Genomic DNA, 23,386 nt, shown 5'->3' with positions numbered 1-23,386 from the left:
GAGATAAAGCTGTGTGCCAACATGCCCAGCTAGGCCATATTGCTTGTGTGAGGCGAATTAGAGTCTGATTACATGCATTTCTTTAACCCTGCCCCTTTATGTTCCTACTGAATGTTCACATGAGTGTTCGTTCGTATATAAGCAGTTCTGTTATGAAGCTTTCCATCTCTAGACTTGAACAAACACTGCATTACTTTATTGACAAGGCATTTTTCACCAGCCCCATTGCGTGATAGGTGAAGTTCTCTCTCAAAGTTCTCTCTCAGCTCTTTCACTTTTAGCTATTTTGGGTTTTGGCCTATCGTTTGAAATTTACAATCAGATCTTCCTTGGATTTTGAATGTAGACAGCAGTTATATCCTCTTTGATATTCCTCACATTGTATATTGCCATCTTATTTTACCAAATTAACTGCTCCGCTCAGGGATGGGGGTGTAATGAGTATGGTTATTTTTTACATTAAAGAAATTTAGTTTGCTTGTTTGTTTGTTGTTGTTTCTTCTTCCTCTTTTATTGCGGGGGTTGTAACAAGAACGTTGGATGCCTGAGAAGTGAGTGTGATGGATGCATTATGCAAAATTTCCAAATAATCAATAAAAATGTCATATTGGAAAAGATGAAAAATGTTCTAGAGTAAAACAGAGAAGAACAGAAAGAAAGAAATTGAGTCTGTTGGTTCATAAACATGTAGAATTTGATCTAAATTTTCATTTGAGGTCCAGGAGCTTTTTCCTAATTCTTGGTTAACTAAGGAATTTGTTTGTTTGTTTGTTTGTTTGTTTTCTTAAGAGTTTTGATCACAACTGAATGGTACTATTTAATGTCTTTTTAAATGATTTATTTTATTCTTTGTAGTTATGTCTGTGTGGGAGGGGCGTGTGCACATGATTACAGATACCGCCAGAAGCCACAAAGCATCGGATCCCCTGCATCTGAGGTTGTGAGCCACCCAGTGTAGATGTGGATAACGGAACCTGGGTCCTCTTCAAGAGCAACATGCACTCTTGAGCCACAGCCATCTCTCCAGCTCGCCAGTGCCTGAGAAACACACTGCAGCCCTTGCTGAGATTACAGTGTGGCTTGCTTTCGCCTGTCTGTCGCGTGGGTCGACACCCACTAGAGTACTGGGCCCTGCCACTAATCCTTTTCTGTCTATTCATACACTGCTAATTTTGAGTAACTGATTCTTATGATACTTAAATGTACACTAATAAGATTATCTAGAATTTTCTTCTAGATTTATGTCTTTTTCCTAATTTTCTCATCTCTGAAGTTACTTGGGGAAAATAAGGATCACTTTTCTCTGTGTGACTAAGTAAACTTTACCTGTAAAACCACAGCAGCAACTAGTTGCAAAGTCAATATTTGGTTCTTTTTTTGTTTGGTTGGTTGGTTACAGCACACATTTCTAAGGTTTTCTCTTTAAGTGTTAGACTGTAATGTCAGCTCAAGGCTTTTGAACTGTTTTTCTGCTATTATGACCCTTTTGTTGGCAGTATTTTTTACTGTGATTTTGTCATTTTGTTTTGAGCTTAACCATATATGTTTTAACTTTTTTTATATTTAAGCTTTTCATTTCTCTGTGCTAGCATCAGAATGAGTTATCAAATAACATGGTCTTGAAGACCTGAGTCGAATGAAGTCACCTAAATCTGCTTCATATCCTTCACTATGGGAAAGAACTCTAGTTTTCTTCTTTCCTTTTCATGCTTTCTGAGATCACAGCATATGTCACACTCTGTATGGAAGCTTCTGTTTAATTTATTCTTTGGCAGTTTCATTCATATATCTAATGTGAACTTCAGGTCACATTCAGCCCCCTTCCTTCTTCTCTCCCCACAAGGCCCTTCCTGGGAACAACTCTCCTTCACTTTCTTGTGTCTTTGTGGAACTTGTTTTTATTCTGGGTCTCACTGAATTTAATCTGGGTGCCCTGGGGACATAGGGCTGGGGCTCTCCACCACAGACCACACCACTGGAGACAATGGTTACCCCTACACAGCCAACTGGAGGAGGTGCGGGGCTCCTTGAATTCTAATGGATGGGGGCTTTTAGGTAATATTTTCAATACAATTCTCTAGATGATGAAGCTAAAGCTAGGAAAAATAAAAAGAAAAAAGAAGTGCCCAAGGTCACTGAGATAGTATGTGGCAGGGGGAGGGGGGAGGAGGTATTATACCTCTCTACCCTCCTACCCTCACAGCCCCTCGTTCCCATCTCCTGCTCTCTCTCTCTCTCTCTCTCACTACTGGTCTGGTACCTTACTGAGCTTGGTAGGAACATATCCTCCCTTTGGCCTTTGAAGCAGGCGTGCTTTAATAGAGTAGGATTGTAACCACATAGATGAACTGCTAAGTGACATGAGGCCAAAAAAAAAAAGAAAAAGTCTAGATAGCGCTCTAAGCTTTCTCTTAGTGTTTATGGTAAAATTGCTTTCAATATTTTATTGGTCATTGATACATTTAATTGGAATTCCTTATTTTTGTGCAAAGCCTTATTAAATATATTAACATATTTTGGAATCAGTAATTATTTCCATCTGCATTTATCTTTACCTATTCTTTAATATTGCCAAAAACACACATATATAACCTGCAAAGCATAAGCCTGCAGGTTGGGAACTTTGCCCCTGTAGACCAAGAAGCTGTTTCTTTAAATGGAATGTAAGTATACAAGAAGTAAGGTATGTGATTTGGGAGCACAACAACGTCTTTAACGTTACAACTGTTGAAAGAACGTTCTTGAGGGAAAGATAAGCACTTGTCAGATGCATGTGTATCTCCAAATCTCATACTGAGTAATGTGTTTTCAGAGGAACACAGATAGCTAAAAAATTTTAAAGTCTTCTTTGAGTGAGCTACAATATAAAATAGCATTACCATGTACTTCTAGTAGAGCAACCCCTTTTGCAGAATTCACAACGTGGCTGCTGTTATTTGTGGATAGTTGTGTATTTAATGTTTAATGCAATCCACATATGCATCTGCACAGATATACCATGTGTATGAGGAGAAATGCATTTTTTTGCATTTTAGAACATGATATATGGTAACCAAATTTTATTTTTTTATTTTTTCTTTAGTAATTACACTTTATTCCCTTTGTATCCCGCCCTGTGGTTCCCTCCCTCCTCCCGTCCCAATCCCACCTTCCTCCACCCTCTGCATGCATGCCCCTCCCCCAAGTCCACTGATAGGGGAGGACTTCTTTTCCTTCCTTCTGATCCTAGTCAATTAGGTCTCATCAGGAGTGGCTGCATTGTCTTCTTCTGTGGTCTGGTAATGCTGCTTCCCCTTCAGGGGGAGGTATTTAAAGAGCAGGCCAAGCAGTTCATGTCAGAGACAGTCCCTCTTCCTATTACTATGGAACCCACTTGGATACTGAACTGCCATGGGCTACATCTGTGCAGGGGTCTTAGGTTATCTCCATGCATAGTCCTTAGTTGGAATAGCAGTCTCAGGAAAGACCTCTGTGCTCAGATTTTTTGGTTCTGTTGCTCTCCTTGTGGAGTTCCTGTCCTCTCCAGATCTTACTGTTTCCCACTTCTTTCCTAAGATTCCCTGCACTCTGCCCAAAGGTTGCCCATAAGTCTCAGCATCTACATTGATAGTCTGCAGAGCAGAGCTTTTTAGAGGTCCTCTGTGTCAGGCTACTGACAGGTTCCCTCTTTTCTCCTTCTTCTGATGTCCATCCTCTTTGCCTTTCTGGATAGGAATTGAGCATTTTACCAAGAGTCCTCCCTCTTGATCACTTTCTTTAGGTGTATAGATTTTAGTATATTATTTGTCTATATGAGTGAGTATATAACATGTGCATCTTTCTGCTTCTGAGATAGCTCACTCAGGATGATCTTTTCCAGTCCCCACCATTTGCCTGAAAATTTCATGATTTCCTTGTTTTTAATTGCTGAGTAATATTCCATTGTGTAGATATACCACAATTTGTGCATCCATTCTTCAGTTGAGGGGCATCTGGGCTGTTTCCAGCTTCTGGCTATTACAAATAAGGCTGCTGCAAACATGGTTGAGCAAATATCCTTATTGTATACTTGAGAATTTTTTGGATATATGCCTAGGAGTGGTATAGCTGGCTCTTTTTTGTTTTGTTTTGTTTTTTTGTTTTTTGTTTTTTTGTTTGTTTGTTTGTTTCTGCTATTTTTTATTTTTATTTTTTATTTTTTTACTATTAACTACACTTTATTCATTTTGTATCTCCCATAAACCCTTCCCTCCTCCCCTCCCGATCCCACCCTCCCTCCCCCTTCTTCATGCATGCCCCTCCCCAAGTCTACTGATAAGGGAGGTCCTCTTCTCCTTCCTTCTGATCTTAGTCTATCAGATCACATTGAGAGTGGCTGCTTTGTCATCTTCTGTGGCCTGGTAAGGCTGCTCCCCCCTCAGGGGGAGGTAATAAAAGAGCAGGTCAATCAGATTATGTCAGAGGCAGTCCCTCTTCACATTACTATGTAACCCACTTGGACACTGAACTGTCATGTGCTACATCTGTGCAAAGGTTCTAGGTTATCTCCATCTACAGTCCTTGGTTTGGAGTATGAGTCTCTGGGAAGTTCTCCGTGTTCAAATTTTCTGGTTCTGTTGCTCTCCTTGTGTGGTTCCCGTCCTCTCCAGCTCTTACTATTTCCCACTTCTTACATAAGATTCCATGCGCTCTGCCCAACAGTTGGCCATAAGTCTCAGTGTCTGCTTTGATAGTCTGCAGGGCAGAGCCTTTCAGAGGCCCTCTGTGGCAGGTTCCTAGTTTGTTTCCTGTTTTCTTCTTCTTCTGATGTCCAACCTCTTTGCCTTTCAGGATGGGGATTGAGCATTTTAGTCAGGGTCCTCTCTCTTGTTTAGTTTCTTTAGATGTACAGTTTTTAGTAGGTTTATCCTATATGAGTGAGTATATACCATGTGTGTCTTTCTGCTTCTGGGACAGCTCACTCAGGATGATCCTTTCCAGGTCCCACCATTTACCTGCAAATTTCATGATTTCCTTGTTTTTCATTGCTGAGTAATTGTGTAGATGTACCACAATTTTTGCATCCATTCTTCAGTTGAGGGGCATCTGGGCTGTTTCCAGCTTCTGGCTATTACAAATAAAGCTGCTACAAACATGGTTGAGCAAATGTCCTTATTGTGTACTTGAGAATCTTTTGGATATATGCCTAGGAATGGTATGGCTGGGTCTTGAGGAAGCGCTATTCCTAGTTGTCTGAGAAAGCAAGCGCCAGATTGATTTTCAGAGTGGTTGTACAAGTTTACATTCCCACTAGCAGTGGAGGAGGGTTCCCCTTTCTCCACAACCTCTCCAGCATATGTTGTCTCTTGAGGTTTTTTTTTATCTTAGCCATTCTGATGGGTGTAAGGTGAAATCTTAGGGTTGTTTTGATTTGCATTTCCCTGATGGCTAATGAGGTTGAGCATTTCTTTAAGTGTTTCTCTGCCATTCGATATTCCTCTGCAGAGAATTCTCTGTTTAGTTCTGTACCCCATTTTTTAATTGGATTACTTGATTTTTTTTTTTGCTGTTTAACTTCTTTAGTTCTTTATATATACTGGATATTAGCCCTCTGTCAGATAAAGGGTTGGTGAAGATCCTTTCCCAATTTGTAGACTGTCGTTTTGTTCTGACGACAGTGTCCTTTGCTTTACAAAAGCTTTTCAGTTTCATGAGGTCCCATTTATTGATTGTTGCTCTTAGAGCCTGTGCTCTTGGTGTTCTGTTCAAGAAGTTGTCTCCTGTGCCAATGAGTTCAAGGCTCTTCCCCACTTTTTCTTCTAAGTGGTTTAGTGTGTCTGGTTTTATGTTGAGGTCTTTGATCCACTTGGACTTTAGTTTTGTGCAGGGTGATAGGTATGGATCTATTTGCATTTTTCTACATGTAGACTTCCAGTTAGACTAGCACCATTTGTTGAAGATGCTCTTTTTTTCCATTGAATGGATTTGGCATCTTTGTCAAAAATCAGGTGTCCATAACTGTGTGGATTTATGTCAGGGTCTTCTATTTGATTCCATTGATCCACCAGTCTGTTTCTATGCCAGTACCATGCAGTTTTTAGTATTGTTGCTCTATAGTACAGCTTGAGATCAGGGATGGAGATACATCCTGAAGATCTTTTACTGTAGAGAATTGTTTTAGCAATTCTGGGTTTCTTGTTGTTCCATATGAAGGTGAGACGTTTTCTTTCAAGGTCTGTAAAGAATTGTGTTGGTAATTTGATGGGAATTGCATTGAATCTTTAGATTGCTTTTGGTAAGACAGCCATCTTTACTATATTAATCCTGCCAAGCCATGAGCATGGGAGATCTTTCCATCTTCTGATATCTTCTTCTACTTCTTCAGAGACTGGAAAATTTTTTCATACAAGTCTTTGACTTGCTTGGTTAGGTTCACACCAAGGCACTTTATGTCCTTTGTGGCTATTGTGAAGGGTGTTGTTTCAATAAATTAGAAACAAATAAAACAATTCAAAGAATCAATGAAACCAAGAGCTGGTTCTTTGAGAAAATCAACAAGATAGACAAACCCTTAGCCAAACTAACTAAAAGGCAGAGAGAAACTATCCAAATCAACAAAATCAGAAATGAAAAGGGGGACATAACTACAGACACTGAAGAAATCCAAACAATAATTAGGTCTTACTTCCAAAGTCTATATGCCACAAAATTTGAAAATCTAAATGAAATGGACAATTTTCTCGACCTATTCTACATGCCAAAGCTTAATCAAGACCAGATAAACCAATTAAATAATCCTATATTCCCTAAGGAAATAGAAGCTGTCATCAAAAGTCTACCATGAAAAAAAAGCCCAGGACCAAATGGTTTCAGCACCGAATTCTACCAGACCTTCAAAGAAGAGATAACACCAATACTCTTCAAACTATTCCACAAATTAGAAACAGAAGGAACATTACTAAACTCATTCCATGAAGCCACAGTCACCTGGGTACCTAATCTCACAAAGACCCAACAAAGAAAGAGAATTTCAGGCCAATCTCCCTCATGAACATTGATGCAAAAATACTCAACAAAATACTTGCAAACCAAATCCAAGAACACATCAAAGATATCATCCACTACGACCAAGTAGGCTTCATCCCAGGCATGCAAGGGTGGTTCAATATATGGAAATCCATCAATGTGGTCCACCACATAAACAAACTGAAGGAGAAAAACCACATGATCATCTCCTTAAATGCTGAAAAGGCATTTGACAAAATCCAACATCCATTCAGGTTTAAAGTACTGGAGAGATCAGGGATACAAGGCACATACCTGAACATAGTAAAGGTGATATACAGCAAGCCTATAGCCAACATCAAACTCAATGGAAACTTAAATCATTCCCACTGAAATCAGGGACAAGGCAAGGCTGCCCACTCTCTCCATATCTATTCAACATCGTTCTTGAAGTCCTTGCTAGAGCAATAAGACAATTGAGGAGATCAAGGGGATACAAATTGGAAAGTAAGACGTCAAAGTATCACTATTTGCAGATGATATGATAGTATACCTGAGTGACGCCAAAAACTCTACCAGGGAACTCCTACAGCTGATTAACACCTTCAGCAAAGTGGCCGGATATAAAATTAACTCAAAAAAAATCAGTAGCCCTCCTGTATACAAAAGACAAAAGGGCCGAGAAAGAAATTAGGGAAACAAATTTTAGAAAAACCTCTTCAGTGTGAACCACAACTAGGAATCAAGCTCACACTCTGTGGGCTATTTTGTTCTTTTGATATTGACAATAAGTATATGAGGAAGTTCTCATAAATATAGTGTGTGTGTGTGTGTGTGTGTGTGTTCACACGTGTGTGTGTGCACGTGCACACCATGGTGCGTATGTACAGGTTAGAGGATATCTTTATGCAGTCGGTTCTCGCCCTTCACTTTCATCAATGTTCTGGAGGTAGAATGCAGGAGGCCAGGCTTAGCAGCAAGCAAGCTTCCTGGCTCTCTGGGGAAGGGGAGTTATCTCTCTCCAGCTTGTATTTGAGGCAGGATCTTGTTATTTCTGCCGCTGCATTGTATGCACCAAGCTTTAGGCCCACTCTGCAGTCTCTGCACACCCTGCGACCACGGCAGTGCTGAAACTAGGATCGCAGACATGAGGTGCTGCGTCCGACATTTTTGCCTGGGGGTCAAGTTTTAAACTGGGGTCACCAGGTCTGCACAGCAGGTGCGTTTGCCTGCCGAGCCACTACACCAGCCCAGAACACAATCTGTTTTAATTTTCCACTTTCAATGAACAATTTTCAGGTAACTGCTACAATTATTGCTGTGTATGGTAGTCAGTGATTATTCTTATACGCAACATGAGAGCTTAAGGTAATTATTAATGATAACAAATTTTAGTATTATACTAAGAATGTTACATATACAAGTCTTAGTCTCCAAACCTATATTAATATCTGTAATTTTAAAGTCGACTTTAAAATTCAGGGAACCTCTATAAACTAGCCCAAAGATACAGCATAACTTAGTAGAATTCAGTCTCAAGTGGAAATGTCTGTCAGTTGCATGGTCATTATAAAACTGCATACATTCCACAGCTGTATTTGTTAAATGTAAGTCATTAAAATTTTATGAGTTTTCTATGGTCTCACTTTGAGTGTTTATGAGTAATCAATGATCTCAAGCTTCGTTGGGAAGAAGAACAGTTTCAGAGGGAGACAGAGGGAAGATGAATGAGAGTTATTGACAAGAGTGACTAAAATTTATTATATATGCATACATGTATGAAAGTATCAAAGAACTTTTTAAAAAAATTTAATGCTACCTCCCTTTTTTCTCCTTCCAGAATTGCACCATGCCAAACTACAAACTGATTTATTTTAATATGAGAGGGAGAGCAGAAATTATTCGTTATATATTTGCTTATTTGGACATAAAGTATGAAGATCACAGAATAGAACAAGCTGACTGGCCTAAAATCAAACCAAGTAAGTGGCACAAACCATTTAGGCTTATGCAGGGAGAGTGCATTTCAGGGTTTTCCATCCTTCCATCCATGTTGCTCTGATCAATCAGAGCCTCACAGTGACAAGCAGCTGTCCTGGTAAGATAAACAAATGCAAACTGTTCTCGGGCTTGCTCTGGTTTTTCATCTTTCTCAGCCTATGACTCATAGAACTGTAGAAACAGCTGGGCAACTGACCTCAGTTGCATATCACCAACTGCCAAGAGGGTGACCTACTACTTTACATAAAAGGTCCTAAACATCAGGTCCTTGTTTACAAAATGAGAATGTAATTACTCCCTCAGGGTTGAGTGCCTGAAGACTGGTGGACATGTTACATTTCCAGTATGGCCTTTCTTACAAGCAGCTCACGGCACCTCCCTCTTGTCTGCACGTGGTCTTCAGATAAGCCCTTCGGTTCGCATCTATTATTTGGAACTCCGTTTTGCTCACAGCACTTGAACAGCATTTGGTGCACTCACTGAGCCAGTAATCAAAGCGTTCACAATGTGAAGGAAGCTGACCATGCCCTCACCCGGCGTGTGTACAAGGCCTACTCCCAGTCCTTCTACTCCCAGTCCTTCTACTCCCAGTCCCTGGGTGGGGTGCATGACCCACAAGCAATGCTTGATTCTTTTACTTCTTTCCAAAATAACTAAGTGCCCAAACCTCAGATACAGCTTGGGAAGCTGTAGTCAGTACACATGGTGAAGCACCTCATAGTCATTGAAATGACTGTGGCCTGTTGATTCAGAACAGTTTTTAAAATGTCATCAAGAAAAAAAAAAATACTTTGTAGAATATGATGTAAGTCATGGCTTATTTTTAATATTTATGTTAGTTTTTCATGGTTGTGACAAAAAGGGGGAAGACTTTAAAGAAGGAGGGATGTGCCCAGAGGCTTCCGTAGAGTCAGTTCACTGCTTGGGGCATGGTGGAAAGGGTGTGATGGAAAAAGGGTGCTCCGAGGGGAGCAGGAAGAAAAGAACTAAAGGAGAGGTTACAACCTAGAGGAAAGGCAAGGCCCAGCAGCCCACTTTCTCCAGCAAGGCCCTAGCTCCCACATGCCCACCACCTCAAAGCAGGGCATCCAACGATAGAATGGCTCAGTGGAACAGGCTAGTCACTGGATCAGAGATCTGATCATCTCTGGAAAGACCCTCACGGATGGATGTGAGTACTAAAATAGGCAGCTCTCAATCTAACCAAGTTGACAAGTTTAACTAACACAATGTGGAAGAGGTAATTCAAATACTGCAATGACCATAGCTTTCGGGTGGAAATATTTCTGTTTTAAATTTTGTGAATTTTCTATAATAAAATATATTACTTTCCCACAAAAATTAAGACGTTTAAGTAAGAAAAAAAGTGGGACTTACTGATGGAGTACTAATGTTATCTGCTATGACTGTCTTATATTGGTACAAAACACCCCCATCTTTTATTATGCACTTCAAATCACTCCTCATCAAAATAAGATTGGGATAAAACTTTTTTTAGCTCATGTATAAGCCAAACTCTATAGTTGTTGGAATGTTTTAAAATAATTCATATGATCTGTTTAGAGACTATGAAAATAATGAAGCTTCAAAACAAAGGTTTTCATAAGAAGCTAAGTAGGTGGCTGAAAAGGTGGCTCAGTTGTTAATAGCAGTTGCTGCTCTTGCGGAGGACTGGGGTTCAGTTTCCAGCAACCACACAGCTGTTCACAGCTGTTTGTAACTTCAGTTCCAGGGGAGTCTGATTCCCTGCTCTGGCCTCCAAAGGCACTGCACACAAATGGTGCGGTTACATACATGCAGGCAAAACACTCATAACACAAAAAGTAAAACTAAGTACGTCATTTACAAAGTAGCATTTATAAATCAATCTATAATGCGACAGTGTGGTAGTATAACGTGATATCCCCATAAACATTTTTATTGTTTTTTAATTCCCATAAGCCAGCACACCCAGCTTATGCAGTCCTGGGGATCAAACCCAGAAACTTGTGGTAACTTCTGCATTTTAGTCAGGCGCTCTTCCAAACAAGCTACATACCCTACCCATAAACATGATTTTTACAAGCAGTTCTTTAACTGACTTTATATCCAGTTTTCAAAGCTCACAAAATATAAAGACTGCACTAGAGAACGTGAAATGGTCCGAAATGTTTTGAGTGGTTTGGATATAGCTCAAACAGTATAGTGTTCTTTAAAGTAAGTATATTTTTAAGTTTCCTTCTGTGTTCTGCTGTGAAGGTGACTCTTCACCTGTTCTGTTTTAGCTCTTCCATTTGGCAAAATCCCTGTTTTGGAGGTGGAAGGACTTATACTTCATCAAAGCCTCGCAATAGCAAGATATTTGACCAAAAACACAGGTAATATACTTACTGTAGTTAAGGCTTTGATAATGGGAGGGGGGATGTAATGTTTCTTTAATATTATTTAATAACTGTATTATTTAACTACGGTGCAATTTGAATGGCTGTGAGGATGGGAGCAATATAAACGTACCATCTCTGGTAGTAGAACTCCCTATGAATGCTTTCGACATCTAGTTTATTTCGTTATTTTGTATTTTTCTGTACGAGGTCTTATTATGTAGTCTTGCCTTGCCTGGTATTTGTCACATAGCTCCCATTGGCCTTAAAACCTTGACCCTTCTGTAACAGCCTTCCCCGTGCTTGGATGACAGGCGTCGGCTGCGATATCGGACTACACAATCTCACTTTATACTGTATCCTCCGCCTCGTGTATCACACCACATTGCCACCATGTCCTTTCTAGAAGCTAGCTGGAAAACTGGGTTGGTATGTCGTGGTAGTGTTAAGTATTATGATTTAGACAAAAATAGCCAGGAATGCGTAGAGCACATGAAGACTGGCGCTTACTGGAGCGTTGTGATCGTATTTTCGAGTCTTTGTTGTGATCGTGCAGACAGGTGCAAAGGTGGCGTACCTAACCCCACCTGAGGCGTCCTTACCACCTCGCCCCGGCAGTGAGCAGAGGCAACGGAGGCGGCTCCTACCTCCTCTCATCGTGCTCCGCTTCCTGCTTGCCCTATCCTGCTTTTTCCACTTAGAAAAAAAAAATAGTGAACAAAACAACTTTGGGCTTCTTTTAAATCCCTTTTCTTTTTAAAGAATCTACTAGAATCACCATTTCCCAACCTTTTCATTGCATTCCACTGCTGCCACAATGCTATCCAAGCACACTGCGCGTCCAAGTGACCCGCAGTGATTAGACTCCCATTTGGGGGACAGAGTTGTTTATTTTAAACACATACACGAGGCTGGAGACGTGTTGCTCTTGCAGAGGGTCTGGGTTTGCTTCCCTGCATCCACATATGGTTCATAACTACCCATAGCTTCAGGTCCAGGGTATATAATGACAATTTTAGCCCTGTGGGCACCAGGCTCACAAATGGTAAACATAAATATATATACATGAAGGCAAAATAATCATACACATTGATAGGTTATCTCTACCAATGAAAGAAACTAATCCAAGCCAGGTTAAAACTATTTAAAGGGCAGGTTTATTTTGGGAACCGGGGATCCTGGGTGAGGTCAGCTTAGGGAATGAGACCAAGGGAAGTTGCACCCAGACTATGGAGGGCAAATTTTTTTTTAATTTTTTTTATATTAATCACAGTTTATTGGGGCTGGAGAGATGGTTCAGAGGATAAGAGCACTGTCTGCTCTTCCAAAGGTCCTGAGTTCAATTCCCAACAACCACTTGGTGGCTCAAAACCATCTATAATGAGATCTGGTGCCCTCTTCTGGCTTGCAGGTATTACATGGAGAAAGAACATTGTATACATAGTAAATAAATAATTAAAAATTTCTTTTAAAAAATTCACAGTTTATTTACTTTGTATCCCAGCTGTAGCCCTCTCCCACATTCTCTCCCAATATCACCCAACCTCCCTTTTCTCCTCCCTGCCCCTCTCTAAGTCCAGTGATAAGGGAGGTCCTCCTCCACTTCCATCTGACCCTAGTTTATCAGGTCCCATCAGGACTGGTCGTAATGTCCTCCTCTGTGGCCTAGCAAGGCTGCTCCTCCCTCGGGGGAGGAGGTCAAAGAGCCAGTCACTGAGTTCATGTCAGAGACAGTGCCTGTTCCCCTTACTAGGGAAACCCAGTTACTGAGCTGCCATGGGCTACATCTGAGCAAGGGTTCTAGGTAATATCCATGCATGGTCCTTGGTTGGAGAATCAGTCTCAGAAAAGACTGGAAGGCAGAATTTTTAAGGAATGTAGGTGAAGGAAAATGGCGTGTCTGCTGGATTTGTGCCAGGTATGCTCACCTGGGTTGTGGGATGAGCTTGGGAAGCTGGAGACTCCAGGTGAGGGGTTGTGGCAGTCCTCAGGAATGTGCAGGCTTTCCTCAGAGGGGGCAGGGTAGGAGAGAGGGGGTGGGTTACCAGATCATGTTGGAGAACCGGGCAACCAGCGATGCCAACCAAACACAAATAAGACGAAATAATTTTTTTTTTAATTTGGCACACAAAAAAATGTGTACTGAGGAGACCCCCAGGTCCCTGCCAATACCCAGGACAAGGACCTGACCAACTCCATGATAGGCCTCAGTTCTGAGATCTTTAAGCCAGGCTTAAGTTTTTGTTTCTCAGAAAAGAAAACCAGATTTCCAGGGGGAAAACACACACACACACACACACACACACACACACAGAAAAAGGGCAGCCAATCAGAAACGGCCCCGACAGCTGGTCAGAGCAAATAAGTTTACTTGATAGTTACTCATCAACGATCTGGAAAGTCCCCAAGCCTCTGACCATTCCCAAGCCTACCTGTACCCCTACACTAGCACCCGCCATTCAGAATAAAAATTACCTAACCACACTGGGAATTCCCCTAAAAGGCTTTAAATTGAGCCTGCATGCTGAAAGTCTGTGCAGAATAAACATTCTTCACTTTTGCAGACTCTCTGAGTCTGGGGTCTTTGACAGTTCACAGACCTAACATTACTAACAGATATTTCAACAAGTGAAGGTGTGAGAGGGGTCAAAGAAGACGGAATATGCCTATGGAAGTTGGGCCTGGAAGAGAAAGAGGTATTGCAATCAGAGGCTGCCCAGGGTTCCAAGGCTTCCACTCCTCATGTGAATCAGGGTCTGGGGATTTTGGAGGGCTGAATAGAACATATCCACTCTTCCATTTTTCCAGATTTTCAGGAGGCTTGGAGGGGACCCTGTAAAGTTTAGATTATTAAGAATGTCCCAGATAGCACTGAGGAGGCAGGCAAATGGACCTCACTTAGACTTACTCGACTTAGAGCATTCCAAGTAAACAAAAAAAAAAATAAACAAGGAAAAAAAAAACCCAACCAGACAAACAAACAAACCTTTATCATATTTGTAGGGTTGGGAAGTAGGGTTACTTGGCAAAGTACATCGAACGTGATTAGAAAATCCAGGGCATGGACTTCCCTAACAATGATATACCATGTAGTGTAGGGGCCGAAAATGACTTACACACTCAGACTATGAGAGTGTGCAAAAACAAGAATAGATTTTTATTAAGATGTGTTCCAGCAAGCAGGAGTCAACCGTTCTAGAAAATGGCAACCTGGAGACAAAGGCACGCAGGTCATTTCAAATAACACTCTGTGCCTTTCAGCCACATGTGGTCACACTTACAGCCCGTTGGCTCAGGTTTACCCAGGACCTTTTCTAGGCATTTCCCAAGCTAGGGGGTATCCGAGATGGAGTCTAGAGAAAAAAGGAATCTCTCTGGTCCTCTCAGTAAGATAATTATTCTGGTGATAGTTTCTTCTTGACTGACCTAATTGGGGGAAAATAGAACCAGTAGAGAGTTTTGTTGCTGTTGTTCTAGAAAGTGAATCAAGGACACCCAAGGCTACACAAAGAAATCCTGTCTCAAAAAACAAAAACAAAAAACAACAACAAAAAAAAGTCTTAGGAATCTTGCAAGTTTTTATGACCTTTTTTTTTCTTTTTTAATCCCATTTTTTTTAGTTTGTTTATTTTGTTTACCTCCCAAGGCTCTTTAGCCTCCGCTTTCCTTCTGAAGGAAATGTTTCAATTTGAAGGAAAATGGCAGCTGGGAGGAACATGGCATCCAACAAACAGAACCAATGCACTGTAGCCTCAGGCAGCTTAACCATCAGGAGCCCCAGCTCCCAGGATGCACCAGTAGTTGCTATAGTTATCTTCTATCTAGCTTCATGGCGAGATGCCTCCGGTCCCATGACATCTGGCTGTTAGTCAAAACATTTTGTTGTCCCAGGGTTAAGAAATTCTATTATTTTCTAAAGATGAAATTTTATGAAAGCCAGTATGAAATATTTCCGGGAGTTTTTCAGGTTGCGCAAAGAAAGGGGCGTAGAATTTTAGAGGCTTCTCCCAGTACCAACCTCTGTCTCCTGACTCACAGCTGTTTTGCACTGCTTGAGTCTTCTGAAGCGTGACTATGTCGCCTGTTTGATACGTTAGTAATAAATTAAGTTGAGCATGTTGGTAGATACAAAATGGCCTCTTTCTATCCCATAGATTTGGCCGGGAAGACAGAGCTGGAGCAGTGTCAAGTTGATGCGGTGGTGGACACCCTGGATGATTTCATGTCACTTTTCCCGTGGGCAGAGAAAAATCAGGACGTAAAAGTAATGTGATAAGCTTGCTATCGTTGCTATGGTTAACCTGTCACCTCCAGAAATCGCATTATGGGGCTTTAAAAGTTATTTTTAATCTATGCAATATAAATATGTGCTTCTAAAAATGAAGTTACAGTAAACTATAAAGCAAGGTCAGTGACTCCCTGTCATATTATTTGTGTTAACCCCACCTCAACTACTTTTTCAAAAAGTGTGTGTGAACCTTTTTAATGTATCTGCATCACATACATGCAGGATCGTGCAGAGGCCAGAAGACCGCGTTGAACTCCCTGAACCTGAGCTCCAAGATGGTTGTGAGCGGTCATATGGATGCTGGGGACCAAAGCTAGGCTCTCCCGGGGAGCTTTTAACCACAGAGCTATCCCCAAAGCCCTACAGGTCCAGTTTTTCAGGCATTCTGATATTTTTTGGGGACAAACCCACCTTCTTTTCTTTCATTCTTCCTTTTCTTCTCTCTTTTTAAAAGTTTATTTGCGTGCATGTGTGCTTTGTTGTACGGACCCAAGCACGCCACAGCGTGTGTGTGAGGTCAGTAGACAACTTGCAGGATCATTTCTCTCCTTCTAACATGGAGTGAATTCAGATCATCATGCTTGGTCGTAGGTGCCTTTACCTACTGACCCACCTCACCAATGAGCTGGTACACACACAGACACACACACACACACACACACACACACACACACACACACACACGTTCTCTGTCTCTCTCTGTTCCCGTCCCTCCCTTTGAAGTAGTGTCTCATTGTGTAGACTATAGAATGAGTGACACCATATTTCTTCAGCAAATATGATTTATTAATTTAGATACCTCTTATAAACTCACTGTGGAAGCTGTAAGAATTTGTCTCTTTCGTTTTTGTTTTGTTTTTGTTTTTGTTTTTTTCTTGGTTTTTGTGGGGGAGGCTAGCCTCTAAGTCACTATGGAGCCGAGACTGACCTGGGGCCCTTTTGCTCCCACCTCCCAAGTGCCAGAATTCCAGCTGTGCACCACCACATCTAGCTCGGAATTTAATCCTCACTTCCGCGTCCTCTGCTTCCTCTTCCGTAAACTCTCCACATGGTGAATTAAAATCTTTGTGCTATGCTCAGTCCTGATGCAACCTGATGGGCTGGGGTGGATGGGAAAGGGAGCTCCCCTTTTCTAAGGAAAAGAAGAGGTGGGGAGGGTTAGGGAGGGAATGTTGGACTGGGAGGGGAGGAGGGATGGGGCTACAACAAGGATGTAAGATGAATAAAAAAAAATTATTAAATTCACATCAGAGAAATGGTGTGAATACTAGCCAACAAAAAAAATCTCTGTGCTGAGTTAATATTTTGTGATTGTGTAGGTTTGTATATGAAAATATGAACAGACTGTCCATTGTAGTGTATTTCAGTAATGCTTCCTTTCTTGTTTTTCCTCCTCCAAGTCAGTAATCGGTTTCTTACTTTTGCCTAATTCTTTTTACATTGTTTTTTTCTGGAAACTTTCCACACTGTCTGGCAGGATTTTCCTCAAAGACAACGATATCAAATCACCTGCTCTTTCCAGTGTCTTCTAGGCACAGTTGCCTTTCTAGCTTTTTGCTGAGCTCCCTGTGGAGGCCTCTGTGCCCTGCAGCTCTGTGGGTTTCTACAGAGCTGTTGTCTCCGGCCTTCTTTTCACCACTACCCCAGCCAGGCCTTTCTTCTGGGACTGAGTCTCACTTTCCAGGTGACGCCCACTGTCTTGTATATTCCATCATTTAGTTGAGCATGACCTCTGGTACTTCACAGACTACTAAGAGGTGTGATGGTGACGGCATGTGTGGACCTCTCCATCTGTGTCACGACGGCAGTTGACTTTGGTCGCCTTACAAATGTGGGGCACTCACCATCCTGAGATTTTCATTAGTGTCCTGAGCGTCTTTCCTGTTTTCTGGCTCCTGTTTTGTGCTCTTGTGTTTGTGAAACAATGCACCGAGAGTTTAGCTGATCGTAGGAAATCAAAAGTTTGGTGCTTTGTTAGTTTGCCACTTTTTTCAATTTTAATTCTCACCTGGGTTCACAGCTTGGTTCATTGATGTCCTAGTTGGTTTTTAGTATGGGTTTGTCAACTTGACACAAGTTAGAGGAGTCCAAGAAGAGGGAACCACCGTTGAGAAAATGCATTCATAAGATTGGCTTGTAGGCAATGCTGTGGGGCATTTCCTTAAGTATGGATTGGTGGGGAGGGCCCACCTGTTGTGGATGGGGCTATCCCTGGCTAGTGGTCCTGGGTTCTGTAGGAAAGCGGGCTGAGAAAACCATAGGAGCTAGTAAGCAGCTCTCCTCTGGAACTTCAGATTCTGCTATCAGATTCCTGCCTTGAGTTCCTGCCCTGAATGACCTCAGTGATGGAGTGTAACAAGTTTGGCTAACCTAATCTAATTATTTTCTTTAAGGTTTTAAATGTTTAGAGTGGTGCATTTTGTTGTGTATATTGGCACATACCTTTAACCCCGTAACTTTGGAGGCAGAAGCATGCAGATCTCTGCAAGTTCATGGTAAGCCAGGTCAACATAAGCTTGGCCAGAGTCTATTGCACAAAACAAACAAGCAAATAATATATATGTATATATATTAATATATGTATGTAATATGTATGCATTATATATACATATATATTTAAAAACAAAAAGAAATAAATAGAATAGTGAGGTTTTAGCACCATCTTATTTTCTTTCTTGTGTGTGTTGGGATGCACATATGTGTATGCATGCATGTGTAGGCCAAAGATCAGTGTCCAGTTGCTCCCTCAGTCCTTCCCCGGCTTGCTTACTGAGATAGAGTCACTTGCTGAATCTGGAGCTCGCCCATTCAGGAAGATTGACAGGCCAGCAAAACCCGCACACCCTCCCACTTCTGCTCCTCGGTGCTGGGGTTACAGCCATGTGGCAGAGAGCCTGGGTTTACCTGAGCATTAAAGATCCAAGCTCAGGTCCCCATATTTAATGAGCAAGCTTCTTATCAATGAGCCATCCTCCCAGCCTGACACCATCTTGTTTGGGCCCATTCAGCCTGATACTTTGTTTGAAAATTTCAAATATCGTCCCTGTCTCTAAAAAAAAGAAAAGAAAAGAAAAAAGAAAAGAAAAGAAAATCTCAAATATATCTGAATTCTTTTTAAATTCCTTCACTATCTCCAACCTCCTTTACTCTCTTGGTCATGCAGAACCCCTGTTGTTGAGAGTCTATGTTTTTTCCTACCTCTCACTTTTCTTCCTTCTTCTTCTTTATTCTTTTTGTTGTTGTTGTTGTGCTTTCAGGAGGACATCCTCTTCTTGTGTTCGTGGACACTTGAGTTCTAAATGTCCCCGTTTTAAAATGTAGCAGATTTTTAAAAAGACGACTTCTTGACCCTGGGATACAGGTATATAATGTGTCTGGATCATATCTACTTCAGACACTGCCTGGCACATTTCTATTCTTTTCGTATAGTGCTTATTTTTACTCTGAGGGTGTTTTATATTCATTTTATGGATATGATGTCATCTGTCTACCCAGTGCTTGCCTTCGCAAAGTTGCTTGGTTTGCTGTAGTTCGTGTCAGGAGTTAGGCCGTTCTCTAGAATCCACGGTAGAGTGCAGGACTGTGGTTAACTTCTGTACGCATAGAAAGTTTGATTTTGAATGCCACCATACTATTTGGGATTCTGCCTGACGTCTCCAGCTCTCAGCATCTGCTCTTGTAACGGAAAGAGCTCTCAGAGAAGACTGTGATCTGGAAGCAGTGGAGAAGAAGCACAGCGGCTTCAGAACATACTGTTCGCTGTGAATATTCTCATCCCGTCCTTCTATTTTTAATGCATTATTCGTGGAGCCGGCTGTCCTAAAAGCTATCTCGCCCCACTAGCCTCCTGCAGAGAAGGATGGGGTGCAGTCCATTAGCCCGAATTGAAGGAGAAGCCTCTTGAAACTGCCTCTTGACAGTTCCACCGGTGTCAGCTCCTCCCCTCTCAGGCCTCAGGCCACGGCTTTCCCGGTGCAGATCAGTCCACTCACCTTCATAGCTTCAAACTCTGTTCGCTCCATTCTCTCTCCTTTTTTCCACCTCCCTGTAGGTTTCATTAGTGTATAGTGTATACACTATCAGGGTGGAGTAGGGGTGGAAATAGCTTACCTGTTAGCATCAAATCCGTCACCTGTGTCCCGTTTCTTTATTGCGGCCCTCTAGTGGCCTCATTTGGGATACTTGCCACAATCTCATCTTAAAAATGTAGTTGCCACGTGACCACTTCAATAGGAAGTGTCACCACGACAGTTACCAGGTTTTCCTATTTAACTGCGCTATTCAGGCAAACTCCCAACGGCTCATTGAATGCTTGCCGGGACCCTGCATTACCAGATGCTACCGCCAGGAGGCGCTCCATCTCCTCACCTTGTTATTTGCAGCGCAGAGAGAGGCCTTTCATTGTCACGAAGCAGCGGAGTGGTTTGGAAGGTTGCTGAGAGCCAGTCAAGTGTAGAATATGATCCAAGCCCGTCCGGCAAATCTCTACAACCCCAAGGCCTGATCACGCGGGGCAAGGCGTAAATAACCGCGCTCACTGTGGAAGGCGTGGCCTGACCCCTGGGACGTGACGTCACCGCGGCAGCGGCTGTCTAAACCCCGCGTACAAAGGAGAATTATAAATTAAGACACAGCCAAGTCCAAAAGCCATAGCCCAGAACAACCAATGTGACTCTCAACGTTTTACTTAAGCACCTGCATTCTAAATACTGTTTACGTGGTTAGAATCTTCTGATTGGAGGTATCTGAACATAAAGAATTTATATAACGGAGGGATATGTGCACACGTGTGGGGGAGGGACCTCAGGATAATGTCTTGAAAAGCTCAGCTTTGAGGACAGAAGGGTAAAAAGATTTTTGGCACAGTATGTTTGGACTCTGGAATGATATATTGGGCTTGAATCCTATTGCTTTTTTCTGTGTGTGTTTTGAGACAGGGTTTCTCTGTGTAGCCTTGGCTGTCCTGGACTCACTTTGTAGAACAGGCTGGCCTCAAACTCACCTAGAGCCACCTGCCTCTGCTTCCTGAAGCGCTGGGATCACAGGCTGAGCCAGCACGTCCAGCTTATTCATTTTTTAAAAAGATTTATTATTTATTTATTATGTATACAGTGTTCTGCCTGCATGTATACTTGCATACCAGACAATGACACCAGATCTCATTATGGAGATCTCATTATAGAAGGTAGTGAGCCATCATGTGGTTGCTGGGAGTTGAACTAAGGACCTTTGGAAGAGCAGCCAGTGTTCTTAGCCCTTTTATGGCTTTTTGGAGACAGGGGTTTCTCAGTATAACCGTGACAGCCCTGGACTCTCTTTGTAGACCAGACTGGCCTTGAATTCACAGAGTTCCTCCTGCCTCAGCCTCCGGAGTGCCGGGACCAAAGGCGTGCGCCACAGCACTCAGCCTGTCCTCTTGCCTTCTGAATGCTGACAGTTCCCTTTTCCCGCTTTAAACTCTTTGAATGTGAAGTACAGGTCTAAGGGACTACCCTCTGCAGCATGCTGGTGAGAGTGTGCTCAGTGCTGGTGACAGAAGCACTCAGTGTATATACATACAACAAGGCGGAAAATGTTCACTAAACATCAGCTATTAAAATTAGATTTTACAGACTTAAATGTGACTTTGCCCTTTGACAGGTGTGACATTTACGTATCATTGTAAACACAGAGACATCATTCTCCCTACACATACATATACATCACGCTTTCTATACATACAGATAGAAAGTGTATAAAGATTTTTGTCCAGTGTCCCAAAGTCCCCACTGCGAGGTAGGGTATGACCTTCTCCTCTTCCTTCTCTTAGCCACCTTCTCTTGTTTTTTACCTTTCTGTGGCTGAGGATCCAGGACAGAGGGTGCCTCCCAGAGAGCATCTGTTGCTGAGAAAACTTATACTCAGCTTTGTGCATAACACAGTGATGGATGCTCTGACGTATCTCACATCAGGTTCAGAGCACAGAGACTCAGGTTCAGGAACAAATTACACCAAAGAACACGGTGCGGAGGCCTTGCTAAGGACTACCCCATCAGTGAAGTTTCAGGATTTCTGTCTGGCCATCGGAGTCAGTTGCTGCCACCTTGTGGTCAGGTGGCGTTTTCAAACTCAAAACACTGCAGTAAGATGGTAGTGCAGACATTCTTTTTGGTGAAACAGGTGTGACGTCTATGTAGCCCAGGCTCGATTTGCAGCTTCCCTTCCCCTGCCTCCCAAAGGCAGGCATCACAGACGTGGCCATGCCACAAGTCTCACTAAAAATATCATCATTATATGTGTCGAAGAAATGCATGAGATATAATTGTTAATATTTCTGTATTTGTTGCTAAAATTAGTTCCAATTTTAAAGGATTAAATGAAACAATGTTTCTCTGAATATTGGTGACTAGAGCTGCCCTTGGATTTATTACAAGTATTTATTATTAGTAACTCAATGTGTCTTTTTTTTTTTTTTTTTTTTTCTCATCTGAAGAGCAGTTTGCAGGTTGGAGACAAGCAGGACAGAAGTAATTATGATGTTTTGGTTTCAACATCAAGTGAGAGTAGTAGTGAGGATTTGGAAATAGTAAGAAACAGATAACCTTCTATATCCTTCTGGGTGCAAAGCCCAGCTCACCACTTTTCTGAAGAAGAGTCCAGAAACTTCAGAACCATCAGGTCAAATAATAGACACTTAGAATTAACAGGAAACATATATGAGGTTGGGAATATATAGTTCAGTGACAGAGTGTTTCTGGCATTCATAAGGTCTCTCCAGTACTTTCACACACACGCGCGCGAGCACACACAAACACACATATACCTTAAAACAAAGGACAGAACACATTTCTTTATATTATTTCAAAAGAACATTAAGAAATGATTATGTTGTATGTAGTAATTTAAATTGTATTAGTTGGAAATAATTCGACAAATTATGAAGAAATCTGAGCTAACAGAGCAGTCGATAACGGGGATATTGTAGGTTTTATTTGGACTTGACAACGCCTGGGTCTCAATAAAGCCATAACTATGTAGAAACCAATGCATAGCTACTTTTGCCCCTCGTAACTTGTGCTCAGATTCCTCCTTAGTCACAAGGATGTCTGCTCTCTCCTAGGAGCGGCATTTCAAGGAGCTGCTCACATGTCAAGCACCTTGTCTTCTGAGAGACTTGGATTCATACTTAGGGAGCAAGGAGTGGTTTATTGGAGATGATGTGAGTATGTTTTATGTGTTCAAAAACACCAGCAATCATATTTAGAGAAGTCAGTGAAATAAAAACTTACTGAGCAAAAATGTCATTCCAGCCAGGCTTGATAGTTCACGCCTGTCACCCTAGCACCTGAGAGACTGCATAGCAAATATGATGCCAGCCTGGGTTACAAGAGCCCCTCCCCGTCTCAAAAAGGAAAGAATTGTGTGTGGGAGAGAGAGGGAGGTTAAGAGGGGTGGGAAGACAATTAATTACTCAGAAACTAGAGAGGGAAAGAAACCGCTAAACTTTAAGTTTAACTCTTTACATGGATCTGACCTGCAGCCATGAAGTACATTATATAATTATATACATTAATTTTTAAAAGCTATCTAAAAAAAAAAAGTCAGAAGAAAGAGCCGGGCACGGTGGCACATGCCTTCGATCCCAGCACTCAGGGAGCCAGAGGCAGGCGGATCTCTTTGAGTTCAAGGCCAGCCTGGTCTACGAAGACGACAGAGAAACCCTGTCTCAAAAAAAAAAAAAAAAAAAAAAAAGTGACTGAATCTGTGTCACATACATGAGTACCTAAAGACTACT

At 41.8% G+C, this 23,386-nt stretch overlaps 1 protein-coding gene across 4 annotated transcripts in view; it reads left to right on the top strand.

Annotated features, from left to right (window-relative positions):
* The window catches only part of Hpgds (hematopoietic prostaglandin D synthase), a 31,323-nt gene that overhangs the window by 2,945 nt on the left and 4,992 nt on the right, over nt 1-23,386 (top strand). For 2 of the 4 annotated variants that reach the window (XM_060374008.1, XM_021661768.2), the window contains exons 2-5: nt 8,804-8,945; nt 11,229-11,321; nt 15,479-15,588; nt 22,712-22,810. In XM_060374008.1, coding sequence (XP_060229991.1) covers nt 8,813-8,945; nt 11,229-11,321; nt 15,479-15,588; nt 22,712-22,810 — 435 coding nt within the window. In that variant the 5' untranslated portion in view covers nt 8,804-8,812. The remainder of the gene's footprint in view (nt 1-8,803; nt 8,946-11,228; nt 11,322-15,478; nt 15,589-22,711; nt 22,811-23,386) is intronic. The other 2 variants (XM_021661769.2, XM_021661770.2) reach the window with 1 other exon arrangement.

The sequence above is a fragment of the Meriones unguiculatus genome, chromosome 21, assembly GCF_030254825.1.
Source record: "Meriones unguiculatus strain TT.TT164.6M chromosome 21, Bangor_MerUng_6.1, whole genome shotgun sequence".
In the NCBI taxonomy this organism is placed as follows: domain Eukaryota; kingdom Metazoa; phylum Chordata; class Mammalia; order Rodentia; family Muridae; genus Meriones; species Meriones unguiculatus.
This window is presented reverse-complemented; position numbering and strand designations above follow the sequence as displayed.